The 25472-nt window shown below is 40.8% G+C and overlaps 1 protein-coding gene across 3 annotated transcripts in view; it reads left to right on the top strand.

Moving 5' to 3' along the window:
• NCAM2 (neural cell adhesion molecule 2) overlaps nt 1-25472 on the top strand; it is a 200807-nt gene that overhangs the window by 83764 nt on the left and 91571 nt on the right. For all 3 annotated transcript variants that reach the window (XM_035116298.3, XM_035116299.3, XM_088667980.1), the window contains exons 2-4: nt 13761-13835; nt 18656-18862; nt 19448-19591. In XM_035116298.3, coding sequence (XP_034972189.2) covers nt 13761-13835; nt 18656-18862; nt 19448-19591 — 426 coding nt within the window. The remainder of the gene's footprint in view (nt 1-13760; nt 13836-18655; nt 18863-19447; nt 19592-25472) is intronic.

Genomic DNA, 25472 nt, shown 5'->3' with positions numbered 1-25472 from the left:
CCACAGGCAGAAAGTCTTTACAGAGGGTGGTGAACACAGCACATGATATCATGGGCTTTCCCCTGAGCCCGCTAGATGACATTGCAAGGGCTCGTTGCCTTAGGAGAGCGAGAAAAATTCTCAGGGATGATTTGCACCCCGTCCAGCACCTTTTTAATCTTCTACCCTCGGGCAGGAGATATAGAAGTATAATCAGTCATACCAACAGGCTAAAAAACAGTTTATATCCATGGGCTGTTAGGCTGCTGAACGGAAAATAATATAGTGCAACTGACTTTCGGGGTTGGTGTGCTGTGCGACAAGCACACAGAGTGCAATGAGATTGACTGTTTGTGGGGGGGGGGAGGCTCAGTTAATTTCATCACAGGTTGTACATTGAAAATAAAGGTATTATTATTATTATTGTTGTTGTTGTTGTTGTTGTTGTTGTTGTTGTTATTAGCATGCTGTGGTTTTATTGGAGGGGAGGGGAGGCTTTTCTAGTTGTTCCTGCATTCTTATTGCGAATTATGAGAAATGAACATTTTTGTAACCATCATCATGAAGACAAGCCCCAGTTCATGCCCCACCCCACAGACAATTCCTTGTGGAAAAATAGTGTTGAAGCAGGGCAACAAGACCAACCATAGCCTTCTTTCAAGCCCAGTAATTTGCATAAAGTGGTCCATTGCAGACTGACACCCACAACAAATCTGTTGCAAGCACTTCAAAATATTTTCCCCAATTTTACTCTGATTGTTGTCATGGGATCAATCTGAATTTATTCTGGACAGTTTCAACCAGTCCCATTATTGTTGTTGATTCAGTTCATTTCCAAGAGAGAGGAGCCAACACACCATTTTGGAAAGTGAGTAGAGAGCAGTGGAAGAAGCAGGCAGGTGTGTTGCTTTGACTAAAGCAGGAGCAGGGTACCATGATAAGATCATTTGGTTTCTTCCTTTCTTGCACCACATCTCAGAAAAGTTCTCTCTCTACGTGATTGTCTGCTCTCTCTTTGTATCATTCCTTTCCAAAGTGTGCAATGTGTCCTCTTTCCAACTCTAGAGCATAGCTGCCAAGTTTTCCCTTTTCTCACGAGGAAGCCTATTCAGCATAAGGGAAAATCCCTTTAAAAAAGGGATAACTTGGCAGCTATGCTCTAGAGTAAACATTTGGAAAACATAATAATATAGTTCCCGTTTCAGTTAAGAAAAAAAGTTTTTGTTGGCTATCAGAAATCTGAGACACTACTCTTAAGATAGTCCACTTGAAATTTGAGGTCACTTAAGAGTACTGCAGTTGTAATGTGAAACAGGATATTCACAGCAGCTTTCCTCTTTTTTACCTTTACTGTTATGTTCAGTACTGCTTTGTTTCTGACTTCCAAGCTTTAAAATAAACATTGCATAATACTTCAGATCAGTTAAAGGCCGCAGTTAATATCTGTGGTAGGATACCTTCCATACCCCCAACCAGGGTCAGCCCACCCATGGGGCAAGGTGAAGCCATCTCTTCAGGTGGCAAGATCCCTAAGGGAAGTAGAGTCTGATGCCAATCTTTATTCAGGGCTGGCTCATCCATGATACAAAGTGAGGCGACTTCTTCAGGTGGCAGAATCCACAGGGGAAGCAGATCCCAATGTTGATCTTTCTTCCCTCCTTTTTACTAACATAGCTGTTCTGTAGCACCTTCTTTCCTGATGTGGAGTGAGACACCATTTTGAGGTCCACCTCAGGGGCCAAAATGTATTGGGCTGGCTATCCCTATCCCAAATAATCTGGTGCTCTGCAGAGGTACTGCAGATTGGAGTTGTGCAAAAGTCTGAAAAGTACTTATCTCTTAATGGCACCCTCTTTCCATTTGATATGTTGTTAAACCTGCAGTTGCTGAAGCAGAGTTTCAGCACTTAATCATACAAGCAAACTCCTAAAATGTACCGGTTAACATAGTACTGTTATTTTCCTTGCCTGCTTTCCTTGCTCATTCTGTTTATTTTTGAAGCAATGTCCTTATTTATATGTAATTCTTTTTTCTTTTTCTTTTTCTGGTAACTTAAACTAATTGATTAATGGTGCCTATACTAATGGAGGTTCCCTGAAGTTTCAACCTAGGGCATAATTTTAGGACATTAGTGTTGCACTACTGTAAATAATACTGCCCTGCAGGGTGTTCATTGATTCTCACTGCTGTCTTGAGTATGCAAGAATGGCAATCTGAAAATGCCTGTTCTGCTGGGGAAACGGCTAATCCTTTTATATAAAAATTGTGACTGGAACCAAGAAACACTATATTGATGTAACAAACACCTGAAATAGGACAAAGAATGAGAACCTGAGATTTGTAGGGCTTAGCCGATTAAATTGAGGGTGAATGGGTATTTCAAGGAGACTTTTAAAAAGTTTCTCCCCCCCCCCTTTTTTTGGAGTGTTAACTTACACTTATCACTGGCAGCTGTTCTTCTATTTTATCACTTTAATTATATTTTCCATTTTGTGCTTGTGGCAGCAGTGCCTGTCTTATTTCCCCCAGGATGCCCTTGGAATGACACTACATGGACAATGTCCTCCATTGATACTCACCATTCCCCACACCCTAAGGACTGTCTTGGAATTATGCTACCGTACATCTCAATGTAGTGTTGTTGTACTGGCAAGGAGCTACTGCAAGAAAAGGGGAAACTGCAGGCATTCCCCAGCTGCCTATGGTAAATGACGCTGAAACTTTTGGAGGGATTTTAAAAAATTATACTGCTCAAGAAGCCCAAGTGCCTCTGGGGTTCATGGAAGTAGTTGTAAAGTGTTTTGGATTGTGGCCATTGAGATCTAGGTATTGTGGATAAAACAAAAAAACTCAATTTTATTGACACCAAGTGCTTTTTTAATCATTGTTTGAGCAAATTACCTCAAACAATTTTGTCACAGTCTAGACAGAATTAGTTGCAATTTCTGTTTTATCTAATACTAGTATAATACACTACCTTATTTAAATGCACCATATACATTTGCTCTTCAATATGGATGGCAGGTATGTGGAAAGCCTTTTTTTGATCAATTCAAAACCATCTACATTACATACATTATACAAAAATATACCATAGCACTTTTCAGGCATTCAGAAATGGACAATCCTGTGTATCAAAATAAAAAAATTCCTTCAGTAGCACCTTAAAGACCAACTAAGTTTTTATTTCGGTATGAGCTTTCGTGTGCATGCACACTTCTTCAGATACAGTGTGCATGCACACGAAAGCTCATACCAAAATAAAAAACTTAGCTGATCTTTAAGGTGCTACTGAAGGAATTTTTTTATTTTGTTTCGACTCAGACCAACACGGCTACCTACCTGTAACTAATCCTGTGTATCCTTACTCAAACGTTAGTGGGGCTTTCTGTAAAGTAAATCCCTGGTATCCCTGTGGGGCATATCTTTTGCCTTTCTTTCTTTCTTTCTTTCTTTCTTTCTTTCTTTCTTTCTTTCTTTCTTCCTAAAAATATTTTTTATTAAAGATTTCCCTTGTTTACAAAATCACATGCATTGTCTCTTTCTTCAGGTTGTGTTTTCTACAAATCAGTTACATCTGTTGTGAAGCATTGGTGTTATATGCGGTATAGGGTTGGGAAGAAAAGAGGGGGGAGGGAGAGGGGGTGGTGGTAAAGCTTATGTTCTTTTACTTAGTGTATGTATGGGGGTTTTGTGCCAGCGTCACTTGGGTAGGTTCTCTTTCTATTCACTTATGTTTACTTGGTGGTAAGCATAGCTGCCAAGTTATCCCTTATTTTAAGGGATTTTCCCTTATGCTGAATAGGCTTCCTCGTGAGAAAAGGGAAAACTTGGCAGCTATGGTGGTAAGAGAGGTTATGGTGGCCTAGGGTGTGGTTGAGTGTCTTTGGTTGACTACAGTGGGGTTTGTTTATTGTTGTGGGGTTTGGGTTGCTGAGTTAAGTTAGCCATATTGAATATCTTTTCAACCTGGTTCTAGCAGGAAAGGACAAGATGTGCATTAATAAGAACTTTTGCCAGTATGCTCTTACTGAACAGAAAGTGTCCAGACAAGAGGGCACCAAAGTCATTTAAAAGGTTTTAGTTACCCTTTCTTGAGAATGAAGTAGCAGTGGGAAGTTCCAAACTCTCACATGCTAAAATTTAGATTGAGAGTAAGCACTGCAAGCTGACCCTGGGTTTACAAATGCAAATGAATGATGTGGAAATGATGTGGAAATGATGTGATTGACTGCTGACACGGTATATAGAATTGTACTGCTGCATACTATTGGTTCGGGGCTCCAGTTTTTTTTAATTCTTGTCCATTTAAAAAAATAATATAACTTCCCCACAAGTACAAACCAGTCAATCAGGGAGAAACGTTTTGCGGATTTTTGTGCTGGTTTTCTTTCTGAAGGGAATTATAAAAAGGTGAGTATAAAAAAACTCCCAAAACTATGGTTCTCCTACCTGCTGTTAGAAGTGGTGCATTCTATACTGCAACCTCCTTTTTCATAACTATCCTCAATCTTTAGTTGCAATAGAAACATTTTTTATTTTATTATTCTCTATTTCTTCAGAAAATATGCAGCAATTTTCTTAGCTATTTTTGGAGGGACAGGGTTAGTTGAGAGCAGATTTTCATGTAATTTGACTTTTTATGCCAATCTAAGGATTTTTATAATGTCTGGGCACTGAGGTCTCTTGCTTCTAGGCTCTAATTCATGGTGGTGTTCATTGACTTTGTGTATGTGCAAAACAAATGGCTTCTGGAAATGTATTGATATAAAAATGGATCATATTCAGCTTTCTGGAATGGCAAACACCATGTGAGAGGTGTATCTTGCCCTTTCAAAATCATCTTTTTTTAGTTACTCATTACCTTTCCCCATATTTGATTCTTTTCCATATTTTGTATAACAGATCTATATACCCCAGTAACTCATTAACTTGTTAAATGATGAGTTTTTAAAAGACCTTCTGTGTTGGATATTAGAAAGATTGCTGGAAGGCTGTGTTTAGAGAAAGGGGATGAATCACTCATTATATTTTCTGTCTTCAGGGATTAGTGCTGATACTTACGTAGCCAAAATCCATGCACTTATTGGAAAAAAAGTTATGCACTTTTCATTAAGTGCTTACTTTCTTAAAAAAAGAAAAAGCAATCCCAAACAGGCACTGGACCTATGACTACAGACATTGCAGAAGTAGATGCTAATATAAGAAATAGCCCTGTTTTCCCTTTTTTAATACGTAGTCATAAAGTAAGCCATGGCAGGGTTTTTAAGCATTTGAGAAATATAAGACATACCCCGAAAATAAACCAACCCCCACAGGCACCTCCACTCACAGAGTCACTCCATGCGGCTGGCACTGCAGGAGCGCGATCAGCTGTGAAGCAGCGCTCCAAGAGCGCCGCTTAACAGCTGGTCGCGTTCCCGCCTTGCTGGCTGCGTCCCCGCGCTCCGCCTTCTCGTCCACCGCCATCCCTGCCGCTTCCGTGCTTGCCGCCACCGCTAGGCTCACTGCTTCTTCCTTGCCTGGCCCAGCCAAGGACGCCTGCCACCCCGCCATCCAGAACCGGTGGCTGCTGCAGCGCCGAGCACTCAAGAGAGCCCAGCAGCGCCCTGAGCCAGCGCCCTGAGCCATAAATACCATACCGGTAATAAAAAAAAAAGACATCCCACCGAAAGTAAGCCCCCCCCCTGTGTTTTTTTGAGGGAAAAAAGTTATAAGACGGTGTCTTTAAAAAAAAGGGGGAAACACGGTAGACTGTGCCATACCATGCTCTGTGCAGTCATGCAGAAGAAAGGGGAGGGGAAAGGAGCAGTAAGAGAACACAGCCCATATAAATGTATATACTTGTTCAAAGACATTAAGAGCATAAGAAGAACTCTGCTGGACCAGGTCAAAGGCCCAAGCAGTCAGTTTAGTTTCCTGTTCTCACAGTGGACAGACAGAGATGTCTTTGAGAATCCCATAAGCAGCACTTGAGTGCACCAGTTTTCCCAAATCTGCAATTCCCAGGTTTGTTCTACCTGCTCCAACAGTGCAGGCAGAACAAAAACGTGGCTAGCTGCTTTATATTTCACTGCATTTCTGTAATCCTCTTTTAAGGTCATCCCATTTTATTTGAAATAATTTCAACGGAAATGTTATACCATTTGAATACTATTGCTTGAAACAAATGGGTCAATGCTAATTTGGAAACAATCATAGTTAAAGTGTAAATGTTGGGGCATTAAAAATAGCCTGTACAGTAGTGCCATGCATAGCAGATCTCTAACTACAAGCCTTTCACTCTTGAGTTGAGCCCAAACACTTTTAGATTTTAGGCAACCTCTACCCCTTTCCAGCACAGCATGCTGCTACTTTGCCTAAAGGTAAAGGGACCCCTGATGGTTATGTTCAACCACGGACTTAACTCTGGGGTTGTGGCGCTCATCTTGCTTTACTGGCCGAGGGACAGCTTCCGGGTCATGTGGTCAGCATGACTAAGCCGCTTCTGGTGAACTAGTGCAGCACACAGAAACACTGTACCTATTTATCTACTTGCACTTTGACGTGCTTTTGAACTGCTAGGTTGTCAGGAGCTGGGACCGAACAACAGGAGCTCACACCGTCGCGGGGATTCAAACCACCAACCTGATCGGCAAGCCCTAGGCTCTGTGGTTTAGACCACAGCACCACCTGCGTCCCACTGCTTTCCCTAGCAATGCTTTAATGGCTGAAAAGTTTTAGTTCAACAATGTTTAATTTACTGCATGCAAACAACTGAACATAATTCCATAGTCGTGTGTGTGTGTGTGTGTGTGTGTGTGTGTGTGTGCATGTGTGTGTTCTTATATGAAGAAGTCTCTGTGCAAGTATATTCAGGCTGTGCTGAAAAGTTTTAGTTCAACAATGTTTAATTTACTGCATGCAAACAACTGAACATAATTCCATAGTCTTGTGTGTGTGTGTGTGTGTGTGTGTGTGTGTGTGTGTTCTTATATGAAGAAGTCTCTGTGCAAGAATATTCAGGCATTAGTGATAGGGTAAAGCAGTCATTTCATCAGAACATCCCACAGGGAATATGGTGATACAGTGTGGGGAATTGTTTTTTTTTTTTTTAATTTGCAAAACAGCTTTGACATAGCTTGGAAAAGAGGATACAGTATTCCAAAAATGTTAAATAGAAGCCTTCTACTTAGAATTTTAGGGGTTTTTACTGCCCGCCATCTACAGTTTTCCAGACCTCTGAATCCAAGCTACTACAATGTTACAACTCCTGCAAAAAGGATGTTAGTGCTATTAGACTTTTCTTCCTAGCAAGAATCCTAAGCACTTCATTTTTTTATAAAAAAATCTTTTAAGATAGTCCAAATTAAGTTCAAGATATGTAATAGAATTCTGACCCCAAATTACCTTAACTTAAATTAATCGCACTGATTCTACAAAAAGTTTTCAGCAGTATAATTCAAAGTAAGTCTGGGCTTCCTATACCCAAGGGTATATTTTCAAGAGAGCTGATTCACTGCTTCCAATTAAAATGAATGGGCATTTTGTACCTCTGAAAGTTAGGTTACAAGTTAGATAAATAATGTATGTGAAGCTAATCACATATTAATACAAATTTCTGTATTAAACTGAGCCAGGACACCAGGGGCCTTCTGAAAATGTTTATAGGTCCCATTCCTAATCACTGACTAACCAAAGTTATACACCTAGGATTGTGCATTAAAATTTTGAGTTTCAAGACTTGACTCAAAGCATTTCTCAATATAGAGGGGAGCTCCCAAATCCTAGGTGTGTAGTTGTGTTAGTCAGGAATTAAGAATGTGCCCTATGAACATAGTTTTTCAAGGTCCATATAGGCCTTGAAAAATATCACGCACAATTAAGCATAAATAATGCTTCTTCTTTTTTAAAGGCATAGGTACTGAAAGAAGACCAGCTTACTAAAGGTTGCATATAACAATGTTCAGCACATTATTACCATGGCAACTGTTCAGGCTGGGGCTAAGGATAGCAACTTCTCAGGTTGTGTCATTGAAATTGGAACTTACTTCTTAACATAATTGATCAAGCCAAAGTTCAGTATATTTAAGTGCCACTGATTTCAACAGAAGAGAGTTAAGCTTGTGATTAAGCTTCCTTTTTAGATAAATTAGACTTTAAAATATTTACCTTTGACCAGGTAGTGCCATAAATTTTAAAAGTTCATTTATTACAATGGGATTTAAATGCACCTAATTTGTTCTGGCTTGTTGCATCCATATATTTATTTTCTGTACCAAAGGTTGAAACACTTGCATCACTCTTCTTACACTGGAAACATCTTTAAAATCCCATGGGCTGAATGAACTTTGTGTGACTTCTAGTTCATTCCCATAAGTAGAGAAACTAAGATAACTTTGCCTGATGATACAATGAATATTACACACAGTCAGGCTAGGAACATGATATCAGTATAATGAAGAGTAGTCATTGGTAAACAACTTAGAATCACTCTTCAACTCTTCAATTAGTCAACTTGTTTTCAGTTCGTATTGATAAATCTCAGTGATTTTGTGAATTATTCCTAAATTCTTAAATACATATGATAACTGATTTAACAATAGATGGAAAAAATTCCCATTTGAAACTTAATGGCAAACACTTAAAAATACAACAACCATCCCTCATTACTTTTGGGACTCCGGAGACTGTTGTTTGTCAAATATGGGAGGAGGAAAAATAAACTCTAAGTGACGTCAATAGAGTTTAAAGTTTTGTTTTGTCAAAATTGGCAGGTGCAGCTTACAGGACCTCTGGAAGTTTGCACAATGTAAACTGCCAAAAGCTGATGCCATAAAGCTACTTGGGAGGATGGCAGGGGTTGCCATGCAGAGGACAATAATTAGACCAATCTTTCTCCTCCCACTGCAATAATTAATGATTACAGAATTGTAGATGAAATATACTCGGAGTCGAGAGTGAATTTCATGCTCTTTATTCAGCTCATATTCATCAAGGAGAAGAAGAGAAGACGAATGGCTCTTTTCCCAAAACCATCTGCTTATATACATTATTTACACAATGGGCCTTGCGTGATTGGCTACTTCAGGGCTACACCTGTGGGCCAATTATATTGTGGATTGACTTCTGCCTGCAGCCTGATTGGCTGCTCCTACAGGCCAATCAGGTAGCAGATTCACTTCTGCCAGCCGCCTGATTGGCTGCTCCAGCAGGCCAATCAGGTTGCGGATTCACTTCCACCTGGAGTTGGATTGGGTAGCTCCTGCTGATTCTGAATCCTATTGTTCTAGGATTCAGCTCAGTACATAACAGTAGAGTTGGAAGTGATCCCCTGCAATGTAGGAGTCTTAACTAGACCATACATTTTCTTGTTGATCTATTTAAATGTGTATAGGTTCTGTCTAAGAATATTGATCGAATCATCACACAATTGCATTTTTTGAGGAAACAGATTTGCTAATTTCAATGTACGTAAATAAGCAAGGCTGAGCATTCAGGGATGCAAATTTTGTGTTTTTGAACTCAAAAGCAAAGCAAAACACTTGAGCTCATCTTTAAAATAGAGTGCACATTTATAACAGTGGGTCAAAATAACTTGGGAAGCTTCCACAATATGGTGCTTCTCAACTTCTCAAGGTTTAATCTAAGGTTACCAGACATCCCTGTTTCCCGGGGACAGTCCCTGGATTTACAAATCAGTCCCCATACAAAATCCATGAAAATTGAAAATAGTCCCCAGATTCATTGTAAAAAAACAACAACTGGTAACCTTAGTTCAATCATTATATACACTACTGTCACATACCTGTCTAAAAGTCAGTTCTATTGTTGCTTTAATTATAATAGAAACACTTCTATCTTGACAACAGGTCAGATATAGAGCCTGTTTATATGGTAAGCACGTGGTACAGCATGGGTAAAGAGTTACTGCAATGGAGAAACATTTCCAGTGGGGAGGGGAATTTTGAGAATGGGTTCTAGGTGTAGGAACGATTCATGTTTCTAGCTTTTAGAAATAGAGAAACATATTATTACGCATGAGCACATTTCAGATAATATTTGAATTGACTGTTGTTGGATATCACTTAGTAACAATCAATAGTGTATTGTGGAAATGGAATTGACTATCTTACATTTTGTTTTTAATGGCTTAAGGTTGTTCTCTGAAAAATAAGAAAATAATTTTTGTAGAATATGTCTGTAGGATACCAGTGGTACCTTGTAGTAGTACCTTGGCTCCTGAAAAAAAAATCTGCTCCCGAACGCCGCAAACCTGGAAGTGAGTGTTCTGGTTTGTGAACATTTTTTGGAAGCCAAACGTCTGACACGGCTTTCGGGGCTTCCCATTGAGTGCAGGAAGCTCCAGCAGCCAATCGGAAGTCGTGCCTTGGTTTTCAAATGCTTCCGGGAGTCAAACAGGCTCCCGGAATGGATTAAGTTTGACAACTAAGATACCACAGTAATTAAAGAAATATGGAGAAATAGAAAATAGCAAAAGGAGAATTAACTTCCAATATAGTGCACAAGCAACTTGAGAAATATAATGTGTAAATTGAGACACTAAGGGTACTATATAGCAATACTTCCCTTTTCTCTCCTCTCCCCACACTCCTAAAAAAATCTACTCTAGGATCCCCCAATGTTTCAGCAGATTTTGAGCGTGCATAGGGGACTGCAGGGTAGAGGAGGAGGAAGTGCTGTTGTAAGTCACTGAAGTTTACATGTTATTCAAGATGACTGTATGAGAGGCTTATAGAAGTGGCATAAGCGTTACTCTAGAAACATATATGAATGCACACTGGTGGGATGTCTAAACCAGCTAGAAGTTCCCCAACACTCCTCTTTACAGCTCCACTGCACTTATTGTTCCATCAGCAGAGGAGAAACGTGCAGTGTAATGTTTTCCTCCATTGTTGTCAAGAGGTAGGGAATAAAGGGCCGTTCACCTCTCCACTCTGAGCACAGTAAACCAGTAGGGTGATGGATGCCCCACCAGTGAATAACCGTGGGTTCTCTCCAGCCTGCACAAGCATAAATGCGAGTTACTGTAGAACTGATCTTCTCCTGCCTTTCATGCAGTAGCTTCATCACATCATCTTAGTACTTCCTGCCGTGTCTTTACAGCTTTACATCTGGTCATGACATAATACTTTTTTGGACAGTGATATCCCTCCAGAATATTTTCATTTTAATTAAATGTCATACTTCAAATAACTGATGGGAGAACATTCCATGAACCGGTAATAGAGTTTGCTTAACTACCTCATAAGCACAGATTGCTCAACTAATCACCAAGGAAATACTTTTCGATTCTAATCTGCATCAGGGATTTACCTATTTATTTTTCATTCTCTCAAACCGTATTTACATAAAGCCTTGCCAGAAATGATGCTTCTGGCTGTGTTGGGGAAAGAGGGCATATGGTATTTTTTTGTTTTCTATTTTGTAAATATTAAATAACCATATGTAGAACATGTGTTTACATTCTTTCCTTTATTCTGTTACTACTAGAGTTGTGCCTAGATTTATAAGTGTAGTTTAGAATTTTTAAATACCAGTGTCTTACATTCTTCAAATTCTATTCCTCCTCATGTTGTTTAAGTTGAGGAGCAATCTGTGCCAACTGAATATTAGTGTATTCAGCAATCTTTGGAAATTCAGTCTTCAAATTTTGCAGTGTGGTTCTCCAACCAACTTGTGGAAGGTGATGAAAAGGAACAGGGAAGGGCTGAAGATAACATATTCATCTCAATTGCTTTCCTCCTCATGGAAGAACTTAATCCATTTCCATAATGCCTGAATAGGTTTTCTGTTGTGCTGTGCTGTGTGTCTGTCCGTGTAGCATAACAATACTACAGGTTGCATCCAATGCAAGCAAATATTGCAGTCCCATAGTGCTCTGAAGTGTCCCCAACCCTCATAAATAGATTTTTGGTAGCACAAGGGGCTCTTCTGGGTAGGGAAGGGGGACATAAACAACACTATGGTGCCCTTCTTGCTTGACTGCATCCCATTAAAAACAACGAATGATTTCAATGTGAAGCATAATTAATCAGCATAACCACTACAAAAATGCACTAATTAATCTAGCCTATTAATCAGCTAAACATTACAGCTAGGCCCATTGCTATAATAATAATAATAATAATAATAATAATAATAATAATAATAATAATAATAATATCCCACCATCCAGCTGGGTTTCCCCAGCCACTCTGGGTGGCTTACAGAACATATAAAAACATAGTAAATGTCAAACATTAAAAACTTCCTGATTCAGATGTCTTCTAAAAATTGTGTAATTCTTTCTCTCCTTGACATCTGATGAGAGGGTGTTCCACAAGGAGGGTGCCACTGCCGAGAAGGCCCTCTGCCTGGTTCCCTGTAACTTCACTTCTTGCTGTGAGGGAAGCACCAGAAGACCCCCTCCCCCCAAAAAGGAGGACAATTTCTACTTTCTGCATGCAGTTTGGAACTTTTTAGAAGCCAGCATCACTAATTTAGTCAGAATTCTGTTTTCCTGTTTTAAATGTATGTAGCTAAGAAGAACCATGGTCTTCTGTCCCCTTTCAGTAAGCATGATATTCTGTTTCATTGGCAATGAGTGATTTAACATATTCTGATGAGTTTTAAGCTTTTATAGTAGATAGCAGGGCACAAATTGGATTTTTATTTTTATTTTTTTACTAACCTTTGGAAACATTCTCTCTCTCTCTCTCTCTCTCTCTCTCTCTTCTCTCTCTCTCCTAATAACTTTCAGGGTTCCTCACATATGCAATCAAGTAAATTTAAAAAATAGAGCTGCAGCTGCAAACTAAACATTAATATTTAGTCTGATTCATAGCTGAGAGGAAAGCTGTAGCTTGTTGACTGCAAGCAGACTGAGCACAGAATCATTTTGTAAGCAACTCTTGTGATAGTTCTGCTGACCGGAAGGCTGAGTAGTGAGCAAGATGGATTTCTTTAGACAGAATATGACCCCTTTTACAAATGACAAATCTTTTAAAGTGTTTTGATAATTTTGTAACTTGTCGGGGGGGCACTCCCATTGCAGCTGAGAACCAATGTTAACTAACATTAATGGTGAATGGGGTATTTTTCTGACACCATTAAGAAACCTTCAAGAGAACTGCTTTTGGTTAGAGAAATATGGATATGCCACACCATTTCTTGACCTTTCTTGATCTTTTATTCATCCTAGTCTGCTAACATTGGCTTGTAGTAAACACATTCAATGGCAAAATTCAATGCATTTCAGGGTCATTTTTATTGCCACAGGTGTTGTTGTTGTTGTTGTTGTTGTTGTTGTTGTTGTTGTGTTTCCAGAAGGAAAATAGCAGGTGGCAATTGGCTGTAATTTGGGGACATTGTGCAGGTAACAATCTGTGACAATGTCACTCAAGGAATACCATGTAGATCTACTTATGTGTGAATAATTTAGACACCATTGAGTTCATCTAGCTTAGTTTAGCTAAATGTATTTAAAAATTAATACATGGTGTGATGCGTTTAGAATAGCGTGATTGTCTCTTTAAAAAAATCTCATTAACTGTTTCCCCCCCTTTTTTATACATGAGTATGTCTATCTCTAATATTTGGATTCTGCTTCTAAATATTGGTCTGTGGCGCCTGTTACTTAGAAGTATTCCAAGAGGTAGAATGTAAGGCTCTTTCAGAGAGGAATCTAATTTGTAGGGACATGATTCTATTTATGGTTTTAAGATGTGGAAGTTTTTCTCTTTGTGGACATATGGAAAACTCTGCTTCAATAATAATAATTATTTTATTTTATTTTACAGCACTTTTACAAGTGTCAATTTCCCTCAGCAAGGTAGAAGTCAGTGTGGGTGTATCCAAATTCTTCACATGCACAGGTATGTATATTTGTTTAATTCCAACTTGACTTCTATCCCCTTCCACATGTGACTGGTGTGTACACTAATAGGAGGCAACCAGCTGAGTGTCAGGATGGTTAAGGAAGTGTAACAAAGTTGTTCATTGCAACGGTCAATGATTACTGATTGGCATGATGAGAATGTGAGTATTTGAGGCTTGGAATCTAAGATTGGAGGATCAGTGACATTACAACTGGGGGTGCAGGGGGTGCGCCCCAGGTGCCATGTCTGGGAGGGTGACAAGAAGGCACTGCACGGGGGCTCACCCTGCCGCCACGGCGCAAGCAGCCATTGCACCGCCGCAGCCGCATGTGGAGAATCCTCCGATCGTGACTGCAGCTGCGTGCAGAGGATCCCAGTGCCGGCAGCAAACTGCTATGTACAGCGCATGTGCGGCGTCACACGCATGCACTGTACATAGTGGTTTGCCACCGGCGGTGCTCCAGCGCCATACGGATGGCGATGGGATCCCTCCATCGCCACTACAGCCACATGTAGAAGAGCCTCCATTCGTGGCTGTAGCCATGAGCAGAGGATCCCGGCACCGTCCATACGGCGCTGGGGCGGTACCGCCGGCAAACCGCTATGTACAGCACATGTGCAGCGTCGCTACGTACGGCACATGCATTGTATGTAGTGAGGCTGCACATGCGCCCTACGTAGCGACGCCCCGCCCCAGGTGTCACAATGCCTTTGTTCACCACTGTGGAGGATATGGGGGAAAGCAATATCTTACATAAATATCAGTGAAAGGAGAAGCTATGAGCTGATGGAAGAAAGGAAGTGGTTGAGCAAGGAAATTTCAAATATTTGTTGCTTGGAATCTAAGATAGCACAGATTTGCTAGGCCATAATTATGAGCCATTCATGCACAAATGTGTGAAAATCTCACCCTATAGTATCAGGTCTGCATTTTGAAGTGTCATATGTCTAGCGAGATAAAGAAATTTGTCTACCTTAAGACATAGCTGCCAAGTTCTCCCTTTTTTAAGGGAAATTCCCTTATGCTGAATAGGCTTCCTCATGAGAAAAGGGAAAACTTGGCAGCTATGCCTTAAGAGTCCACAGAATATTCTGCTTGATTTCCCTAAACTGTAGCTCAGGCCCCAAATAAAAATACTCTACAAGTGGCAATCTCTAGACTGAGTGCCATCCAAATTTCCATTTTATTCTTATTTTTCTGTATTAGAAATGACAACCTTAGAAATGACAAGTCCTCCTCACAGAGGGCACGTGTTGCGGTGAGATCATCAGGACTGACCTCACTGTTTGTGGGGGTGGGAGCGATTGGATAGCCACAACAACCTGATTGGTGGTCCCTCAGTTGCTGGGCAGATCTGGCCAATGGGGAATTTTGTGTATTAACCAAGGGACCTTTATATACTGCTGCACATTGCGTAGAGCTTCCTCTTTTCGCTTCATGCACCGGATCACCCACCCTCCCTCCCTATATTTAGGGTCTTGCTATGATCTTGCTATGCCATCGTGGGTCACCTGCTGTTGGGGCAGGGGCCCGGTAGGAATTTTCCCATTTGGCGGATTGGCTGGTGCCACTTGGGTTTCACCTGCCACGTAGCAAATCGTCACAACTTTGTGAGGTTTGGTGGTTAGGCATTGGTTCAAGGTGGTCTGGAGGGCATGGGTTGGAGCATCCCCTCCAATGCACAAAGGTATTCCATTAAAGGAATCCAGGGATTCACCATGCTTTTGTTGACTCCTTTTGGGGGGTAGGGCCACGCAAGAGTCCCTAGGAGCATTTGGGGTGAACTTGAGTCTGATCCTGGACCATTGCTCCCCCACAATGTTTCCCCTGTACTGACGATATGGTGGGGCCCAGTTGTCAGTGCTGCCCTGCTGAGGTCAGGTGCAGCCAGTCGGGAACCAATGCCTAAACAAACCACTCACTATCTGTAATCGGTTGTGGCCAAAATTATGCCCATAACCTAAAACTATATTCTGTTTCAATTGTGTCTTTATTTATTGGGAAGCTCCTGGGGATCTTAACATGCAACTCTCTAAAGGCATATCAATACTAAGAAATTAATCTTATAAATGACAATGTTGTTGAAGGGCTTGAAATGAAAAGTGGAGCCCTATTCTCCCTTCAGAACCATTGGAATTTATGTATGCATGTATTACAAGTATTTTTAAATTGTCCTTCACTGATACACCCATAGCAGTTACTCAGGATCTCCCTCAAAGTGATTGAGGTTCTGCATCTCATTAAGCCTGGTTGAGTTATTTCTTAAAAAATAATAGCCATAGTAATAGTGCTTATTGCTTGCCCTCCTGCCTGGACAAAATACACTTCCTGGAACCAGATGTGTGCTGGAGTTTTATGAGGAAGAGTGCCATTTCAACCTAATATTGTGTAATATTTTGTGATACTATTTTTGATGCATCAACCTGGATGCTAAATGTTGTGTGTACTTTATATTTCATCCTATTATTTTAGATTATATATAGTTACAAAGCAACATAGGTACTCTCTACAGGAAGCCTGGTCCCACAGAGCTTTTACAGAAGCAAAAATAAATATTTGTAGGCATTGGAAAGCAGCTACCTAACTTGAGAATAATGTCTGGCATGATTTTGATTTGATTGATTGGAAAATGGTCCCTGATCTTTGCATGAATTGAATAAATTATGTATTCTAGAACTCTATTCCCCCCCCCCAATAGCATTGAACACTGCAGAATGTGCTTTGCTTGAATTGTGTTTTCTTATCATTCAGTGCCATGTGGTGATCGCAGGCACCTGGTGAAACAGTCCCTTATATGCAAACTTTCAGAAATGCAGATTCCTCTCTATGGGTCTGGAGTCACTAGTCTTAAGGTGCAAGTCAGGATGGTATATCTGAAGCAAAAAAATAATAATCACACAAGCACTTCCTTCCCTTCTTGGCAGTAAAATAAAATATAAATTTCATATCTTTTAAAGTATGGTTGTGAATTTTTCTCAGTTTCTTTAACTTTTTGTAAACTGGTTTGATATATTTTATTTTATTTTTACAATTAAGCGGTATGTAAATTTTATGATGATGATGATGATAAATTAAATAACTAATAATTTGCTACTCTTTCATGGCCCCAAAATTAATGCAGGAACCACCTCTAAATAACGGTAGAGCCAGCCCTGGGTAGGAATTGAGTTTTTCATGTTGAAGTAGCCAGTCTGCAGAGGGTACAAACTATGGCAATTAAGTGAGAGATGAACTGAGCTGGTCGGAAACATTAGTGGCACTGGGTGTGCCCTCTTCTATTCTGAAAAGATAGCAAGAATGGAGTTGCTTTCTATTTTACTGGATGTACTCCTGAGCTTTTCATAGTAACCCTCTGTATGGAAATTTAGAGAGGAATCTTTTCCTGGCACGTAGATCACTGAGTAGAAAACTCCACCTGTTCTGCAAATGCATTACAAAGCATTAAAAATGTATAATGAACTGAAACATTGAGAAATGTTCTGGCACGAATTATTCAGTGGCTACTGAATAAATTAAACTATCTGAACAATGTGGGGTTTCATTTAATGAGTATTGGTGGAATTTCCTTCTAAGTCTGAAAATCACATTGCCACTACATTTATGCTTCAGAATCTCTGCAATGTGCTTCCAAGTGAGATCTGAAAGGAGTTGATTTTACTGTCATATCATAGCCAGGAGACAATGAGATATCCCATTAGAATTTAAGTATACATTATTAGGTCTATAAACCAGGGGGTCACTACTTTCTAACTTTGAAATGATATTAGGACAGGAGACAGTACAAAGTTCATTCCATGTAATTATTTTTATGGCTACTCATTCCGACCAATTGAATTTTGAGTTAATGGCAGATAATTAAAGATTATTACAAAAAGAAGTAATACAAACAAAACCCAGCTAATCAAATGTCAACCACTAATGAATAATTCGTTCTTGAATATACTCTACCTTTCAGTTGTTTTATTCAAATACAAGACACAATGGTTGGTTTGTTTTTTGTTGTTTTGAGAGTTTGTTTTTACAAGCAGCTTAAAAATTATATTAATGTAGGAATGGATGTTTGGGCAATGACACAAAGGCAGAAAGACTTGATCGCCTATCATTTTGGGAAAAAATGCCATTAGCAGAACTAGCAAAACAAGTATGGTACTTTAGTATCCTTTCCCTGAAGCATTGTGATTGCGAAGGCCCAATTAAATTATTTCCGCTTCCCCACTTTTACAGTGGAATCTCATTACACTGGAATCTTGGAAGAAACTGTTTGATTTTTGCAGGCACACTGTCCATACATATAAAAATGAAAAGTATCTCCAAATCGCTTTTGTTGTACTTGCTTCAGTTCAAGGCACTTCAGACAGATTCCTCTTTGGTTTGGACAACCCTAGGCTTGCCATACATCTGGAAAATCCCAGACATGCCTTCTTTTTTTGGGGGGGGGGGTGTTGCATTTTATAGGAAATGCCTGGGTTTTAGGGGGCTTTATTTCCAAAAAAAGGTTGCTGAGATTTTATTTTTTTTGTGAGATCACCAGAGTTTTTACTTCTTGAAATATGGGAATCCTAGACAAGCCTGAAACCTGCCATTTTGTGTTGCTTGTTTCTAATTTAGGATTCAGTAAAATCAGATGCACACCCCTAACAAAATAGAACTTCTGGAAGATCCCTACTGTACATAATATTGTGAGAGTACTTGATATTGTCCCAAAATATAGAATAAAACTGATGCACACGAGCATAGCATATTTTAAAGAAATGTTATATCTGATACCTTGTCCAATATTAATTATGTATGTTGTTGTCTTTCTTCTTTCCTTTAGTAATTGGTGAGGCTGAGAGTATAGATTGGTACAACCCACAAGGAGAGAAGATTGTATCTAATCAAAGAGTGGTAATACAGAAAGAAGGTGTCAGATCACGGTTAACAATCTACAATGCCAATGTGGAAGATGCTGGAATATACAGGTGTCAAGCAACAGATTCTAGAGGACAGACTCAAGAGGCTACTGTTGTTTTGGAAATTTACCGTAAGTAAAATCCAAAGGTGAAAATAAATTCATTAGTGAGGCTTCTCTTCCTTCATGTTGTACAGAAAATGGTGAATATACATGCTCTGTAAACTTTATATCAAAAGTATTCATTATATTGGGGCTACTCAGTGCTAAGTATAGTATGTACTCAACGATTACTTTGAAGTAAGCAAATTTACACATATTTTTTTGTAATAGATGGCAGCAGAAGACTCATTTATAGTAATTTATGGTTTACTTTGAACTTGAAATAGTTTTGTCTATGTTAATAGAAACTTAGGGTATTCTGGTATTTTTGAAAACAAATTTGATGTGATTTAAACAACAACAACAATCAAACAGTGTATGAATTTTATGAAATAAATAATACAGCGCTGGTGCCCTGTTGTATATTTTTGCCATCAACCATGTCTTTTTGCTGCAACAGAACAGTATGATAATCGTACTTACCCAACTAGCATGTGAAATACTTTTAACATTTTAAAGTGCAATGTAAGTAAATTCAATTTGTTACCTAAGTACTTTGGAATTCTCAGCAAATGGTAGAAGCTACTAACTAAACGGTCTTTCCTTCTTTCTTAGAAAAACTCACATTCCAAGATATCCCATCCCCACAAGAATTTGTACAGGGAGAAGATGTACAGGTCATTTGCCGCGTTACTAGTTCACCTGCACCTATTGTCAGCTGGTTGTATCAAAATGAGGAAGTCTCAAATATTGCTGACAGTTAGTATTTTGGTAACTCTTTAAATTATCTGTTTTCATTCTACATTCAACCAGTTTAAAGGCGCTTACGTTAATATTCTGATATAGTATTGAAACACCTATTGTGTTAACCAAATAGTGAGTAAAATGTGGTCATTGAGATGTTAGATTGCTGGAGATGGGGAATGCAATTAATGTTACTATTAAATCATGATGCAGTCCTTTTCCTGATATATCCCTCTGAAATTAAATTTTCCATTGCAAATAAATAGCTTAGGGATTGGCAAATGAAAGCCAGAAGATAAAACTGGCCAAAACAAAACAAGCCTGGTGACTACTTGGCTCTTATGTACAAACTCAGTGATGAAAGAAGTTTCCCAAAGGAGGGGTAGTTGTGGCCACAGGACTGTCTACCTGGTTATTTTAGACTGTGTTGTTTGAGACTTCTCTACTCAGGATCCCTCTTGAACTTACAAACTGGCTATGTTTGGTACCTTCTTGTTAAGTAACCCCCCAGTTAGGTAGACTCTTGCCAAGTACAAAAGTAAATAATTCTAGTCAACAGCTGTGGGGAGACATTTGTAAATTTTTAGCTTTCAAACTTGGCTATAAATTATGTTAGTCATGGAGACCAATGAATTCAAGAACCGTCATGTTAATCTTCATTTGTTTGGTCTTTGGATTAGACCCTCAAGACCATATTTTTCTCATACATGACTTCAATTCTACTTTAATTTCTATACTACCTTAGTAAATTCTGAGAACTATTTAAAATAAACTGAATTAAACATCAGGAAAATGACTGGATTTTAACAAAAGATATAAATACCTGCTCTATGGTTGTTGAATTTTGCCATGATTTAGAGCATTGAATTATTCTTTCTTTGTATTCTGCTATCCTATTTTCCATCAGTCAGTTGATTCTGGATTATTTAAATCATTGTGGGTGCTTTCTAATTGATACATTGGGAGAGAGGTAGGGCAATGGATTCAGCAGGTGGCCAGAACCTCTCCTTCCTAACCCCACTGTAGACCATCTTTGACAGGTGGGCAGTGCCTCCACTGGTCAGTCACCTGACTTTATATCAGGTTGCAACCATTTGAAGCTGATTGACACTGAGAGTGTACCTGCAAACATGCTTGCTGTTATTGATGATGAGCAGTTACATTGAGTTACAGCAGTTACATTTTGGGAGCCTTGGCTACTACATTTTAGAACATAAAGTAGTTAAGATGGCGTCTTGAAGGTAGCCTCGGAGAGTGCCTGGTAAAGATTCTTCCTTATTCTCCTTTACTTAGCCTCACAAGCCTCACAAGCTTTTTTCCGAGGGTACTAATGGCATTTTAAGATTGTTTTAAGCTTGTTTTTATGTTTTTATACTTTTATGCTTTTACCACTCCCACATACCTGCAAATCTGCAAACCTGCAAGTCAGCGTTGTAGATAAAGACTGAAAGGGAGTGAGTTGTTAAAGAGAACGCACACTAACTAGCACAGTTCACTCTGCTTTGGGCTAAGTGGGGTTTCTCCCCCTCTCCGTCTGTGCTGGTATGAGAGGGAAAAAGCGTTCCAGGCACCATTCCAATGAGACCGTGGACGCAGCCAAGAAACAGATGAAAATCAGTGACTTCTTGCCCAATAATGACCTGGCAGAGATTTGCAATAGTTTCCCTACTGAAAACAGTTTTGCTGCTCTTGCCTCTAGTATTGCCCATAAAGTGACTGGCTGTATGGTGGGCGAGGGGCAGCCAGCCCCGGGATTACAAGAGGAGGCCCCTCCCTCTGAGCAAATCCAAACTTCTCTATCCGAAATACCACAATCATCCACCCAACTTTTTGCGGATCGAGAGATGTTGGAATTGCTAACCTGCCAATCTGAACTGATATCGCATACAATCAGCAACCTGTATAAAAGGCTGGACGGCATTGAAAAGAAGCTCGAGGAAGTGCTCAGCCTGGCCAAACGACCACCCACTCCTCCCCAGTTTGACTACATTGCCAGTCCGGCTCCCCCCCGCCCAAGTCTGCAGGTCGACTCCGCACAACAAGCAAAGGGCCCGGACGAACAAGCACATAACTTGAATCTACAACTCCAGCCTCATAAACTGGCTGTGCTAGTGGGAAACCACCCCTTGAATTACAACAATTGGGTAGATAAACTCTCAGTTGCCAACTCTCTGTCCCAACTGCTGGGGCACGTCCTACGTCCATCAGAGATTGTGGACATTCTATGGTTGCCCACTGGGTCCTTCCTGAAGCGGCTGGTTATTAACTTTAGATCTACTTATCCACCTGCTAGAATCCTAAAACTAAACGGTTGCACAAGGAAATGGCATATCTATTTCACAAGAGTGTTTGCTAACCAGATCTGCAAACCATTACCCATCAGGACAGGGGCCATCTGCTCTGAAGCTAGGCCTGTCTGTCTCAAGAAACCAGTGAACGGGGGGCTGGAAACGAGACCTTCTCGTATGGGCAACACCATCGCCCAACAGGACTCGGACAGCCCTGCACTGTACCAAAGTCTGCCTGCAATTGATTTAATTGACTTTTTACACCCTCCTCTTGGCTCCCAGGACGCTCCATGTGACGCGCCCGCCCCCGGTCCGCCTAAGCAACTCCAATCTGAAATGCACTCTCCTTCATACGCCTCGATGCCTGAACTGGAGACTTCCGTTACCTCCAGCCCAATACAAGGCGACAAACCACAACACCCATTAAACTTTAATCCCCTAATCGATCCACCCCAAGATACAGTTGCTGACCTTTTACAATCTACACCACCCGGTGAAGTCTATGCCTTCAAAACAAATCCGGAACGCCATGTAACCTGCAATAGAGTCATCGAGGACCCTTTCGGCCACATCAATCTGTTGGCCTTTCAACCCAAGCCATCTCAGTCTCCCAGTTCCCAGCAATCTAAGGCCGGTCGGAATCCTTATACGGGGCAGAGTGAAGAAGTCCCCCAAATCATCCTAGCAAAAGACTCCAGGGCCCACGGACCAATAACTGACGCTCCAACGGTAGTGGTGGAAACGCGCCTGGGGCCGCCTGGGACATCAAGCGATAACCATCCTCCTGATATTCTCCTAGATTGACTTGATGCCGCGGTTAGGAGTCAGGTGCACAATTCTCTGCAAATGATATCATGGAACGTGGCAGGGTGGTCTCCAAAGCTATGCCTTCCAGAGTTCTCAAACTTATTAAGGGCTCATGATGTAGTTTGTTTACAAGAAACCTGGTCATTACATCACATCGAATTTGCAGGTTTCAACGCTTACTCTGTTCCGGCAACTAAAAGCCACAAGAAAGGCAGACCTTCAGGTGGATTGTTAACTCTAGTGGCTCCCCATATAAAATGCGAACACATCCTGTCGACAAATGATACCTGTAAACTACTAGTAACAAAGATAGTGCTGGAGAACCAGGAAATGTTACTGATCAACGTGTATATTCCTCCCACTCCCACTGCCACAGTCAAGAACCTTCAATGGAATCTCATTACACATGTGTTCGAGAATCTGGACCTCATCTGCCCTGATTTACCTATCATTCTAACTGGAGACTTTAATGCTCGCCTAGGCCAAGGGTGGGAAGTGTACACAAAAGCCTGGGAGCTCCTGGATATTTCTGTCCTCCCAGATTTCTGTCTTTGGGAACGCAGATCCCTGGATCCAGTAATAAACCAGGCGGGTCTGCGTCTCACCAAGTTGACTACCACCAGGGCCCTGACATGGCTTAATGGGCTAACGGAATGGGAAGGCTCCGGGAACTTCACCCATATCTCCCCGCAGGGGAACAGCGTGGTGGACTATATTATAATACCTGCTGGAATGACGCCATTCGTGGATGAGTTTTACATAGGCGATCCTATGCTCAGTGACCATCTCCCTCTTCACTGCAAGCTTGTCTTTCCATTGAGCAAGACTGTACAGTTAAACAGCCCACTCCCCCAGGAACCAAGACTCCAGCTTCCAAGGATACAAACCAACGAACACACTCTGTCTCTCTTCCAAGGCCTGGTAAAAACCGACCGCGTGACCCAATTGTTTTCAGCAGAGAAAGGTGCTCTTACTCCAGCTGAGGGAATTACTCGGTTCGAGGAATTTATTAACATCTTAATAACAGAACTGTCCCACACGCACTCACATAGGCCTCCTAAGAAAAGGAGCCCAGGTGATTGGACCGACAAAGAGACTTTAGCTATGAAAGCCGAAATCAGGAAACTGTACAGAGAATCCAGAGAATCGGGCAGTTCCCGCCTACCTGACATCTATTTTTCTAGAACTCAACAACTAAGGGAGTCCATCCAGCTCGGCCGGTTAAGACATATCCAGAAAAGCTGGGAAATTTTACTCTCAGCCATACAATCTAGAGATCACAAAAAAATTTTGGAAGGCCGTAGCAGATCCCCCACTGCCACAGAATGAGCAGCTAACCTCAATTCCATCGGGCACATGGATAGATCATTTCAAGTCAGTATTTTTCGACAACTGCATCCCACCGGACAGGCAAGATCAGAACACTCTCTCTTTCCTAGATGAGTGGCCTCCAGTATCCATGTCAGAAATCATAAATTTAATTGATCAGATGAAAGTAGGGAAGGCCCCTGGCCCGGACGCCATTCCATCTAAACTGATTAAAACTAAACCGGAGTGGTGGGCTCCGATATTGGCTGATCTGTTCACGTTGGTCGATAGCTCAGGAATTATGCCCAGCTCCTGGCAACAATCCATAATTATCCCTATTTTCAAAAAAGGTGACAAAAAGCTGCCAGCAAATTATCGGCCAATAGGTCTTCTCTCTAACATTGGGAAATTATATGCTAAGCATCTGTTAAACAGATTAACTACCTGGCTCGATGACAATAACATCTTAGGCCCTGAACAGGCTGGGTTCAGACCAGGAAAATCGACCCTACGAAACTGCACGGTGCTGTCTCACCTAGTCGCCAAATCCACACGATTCTATAAAGAACATCTACATGCGGCCTTCCTGGACATTCAAGCGGCATTTGATACCATTGACAGGAGGTTGCTTTGGGCCAAATTGGAGGCTATGGGCTTAGAACCCAGACTTCTTTACCTGATCAAAAAGCTTTATACCAATAACACCTGCTGCATAAAAATCCATTCTGGGAATGAAATCACAACACCAGTCAGTATCAACAGAGGAGTTAAACAGGGCTGCGTACTTGCTCCTACGCTTTTCAATCTTTTTCTCAACGATCTAGCCCCATTACTAAAGCAGGTGGATGCCCACACTCCAAAACTCCAGGCCATAAACATTCCCATCCTCCTGTACGCGGACGATATGGTTTTGCTCTCGCGGACCAGAATAGGTCTAAAGCGTCTGGTAATTGCCTGCATTGAGTACATGGCCAAAATGAACTTATGCTTGAACTTTGAAAAAAGCAAAATCCTGGTGTTTGGTAACTCACGCACGAGTTATAGCTGGGTTTTTGGAGGTAAACCCATCCAGCAGGTCTTTAAATTCAATTATCTAGGAATCACCTATCACCATAGGCTCCTCTGGTCTCCACATCGAGGCGTGGTGGTGAACGCCAGTAAGATATCCACGCAGGCAATTACGCGATTTTTTACAACAAGGGGCAACTCACATATCCCTTCTGCGCTCAAGATCTTCAATGCCAAGACCATTTCACAACTGCTCTACGGCATTCCAATCTGGATCCCGGGGTTCACCCAGACAGTAGAGCAAGTGCAATCAACCTTTCTCTACAAGATTTTCTCTGTTCCAAGATGCGTCCCATATGCAGTTTTATGTCTAGAGGGAGCTCAACACAAGGTGGAATCTGTCGCCTGGGCAAGATTCCTTATATTCTGGCTAAAAATCTGCCTCAACTCTGACAGAGATCCCTTCCTCCAGGTAATGCTTTCGG

Source organism: Zootoca vivipara, chromosome 4 (genome assembly GCF_965207765.1).
Source record: "Zootoca vivipara chromosome 4, rZooViv2.hap1.1, whole genome shotgun sequence".
NCBI classification, from domain to species: Eukaryota; Metazoa; Chordata; class Lepidosauria; order Squamata; family Lacertidae; genus Zootoca; species Zootoca vivipara.
Note: the sequence above shows the minus strand (reverse complement) of the source record. Positions and strands in the feature narration are given on the sequence as shown.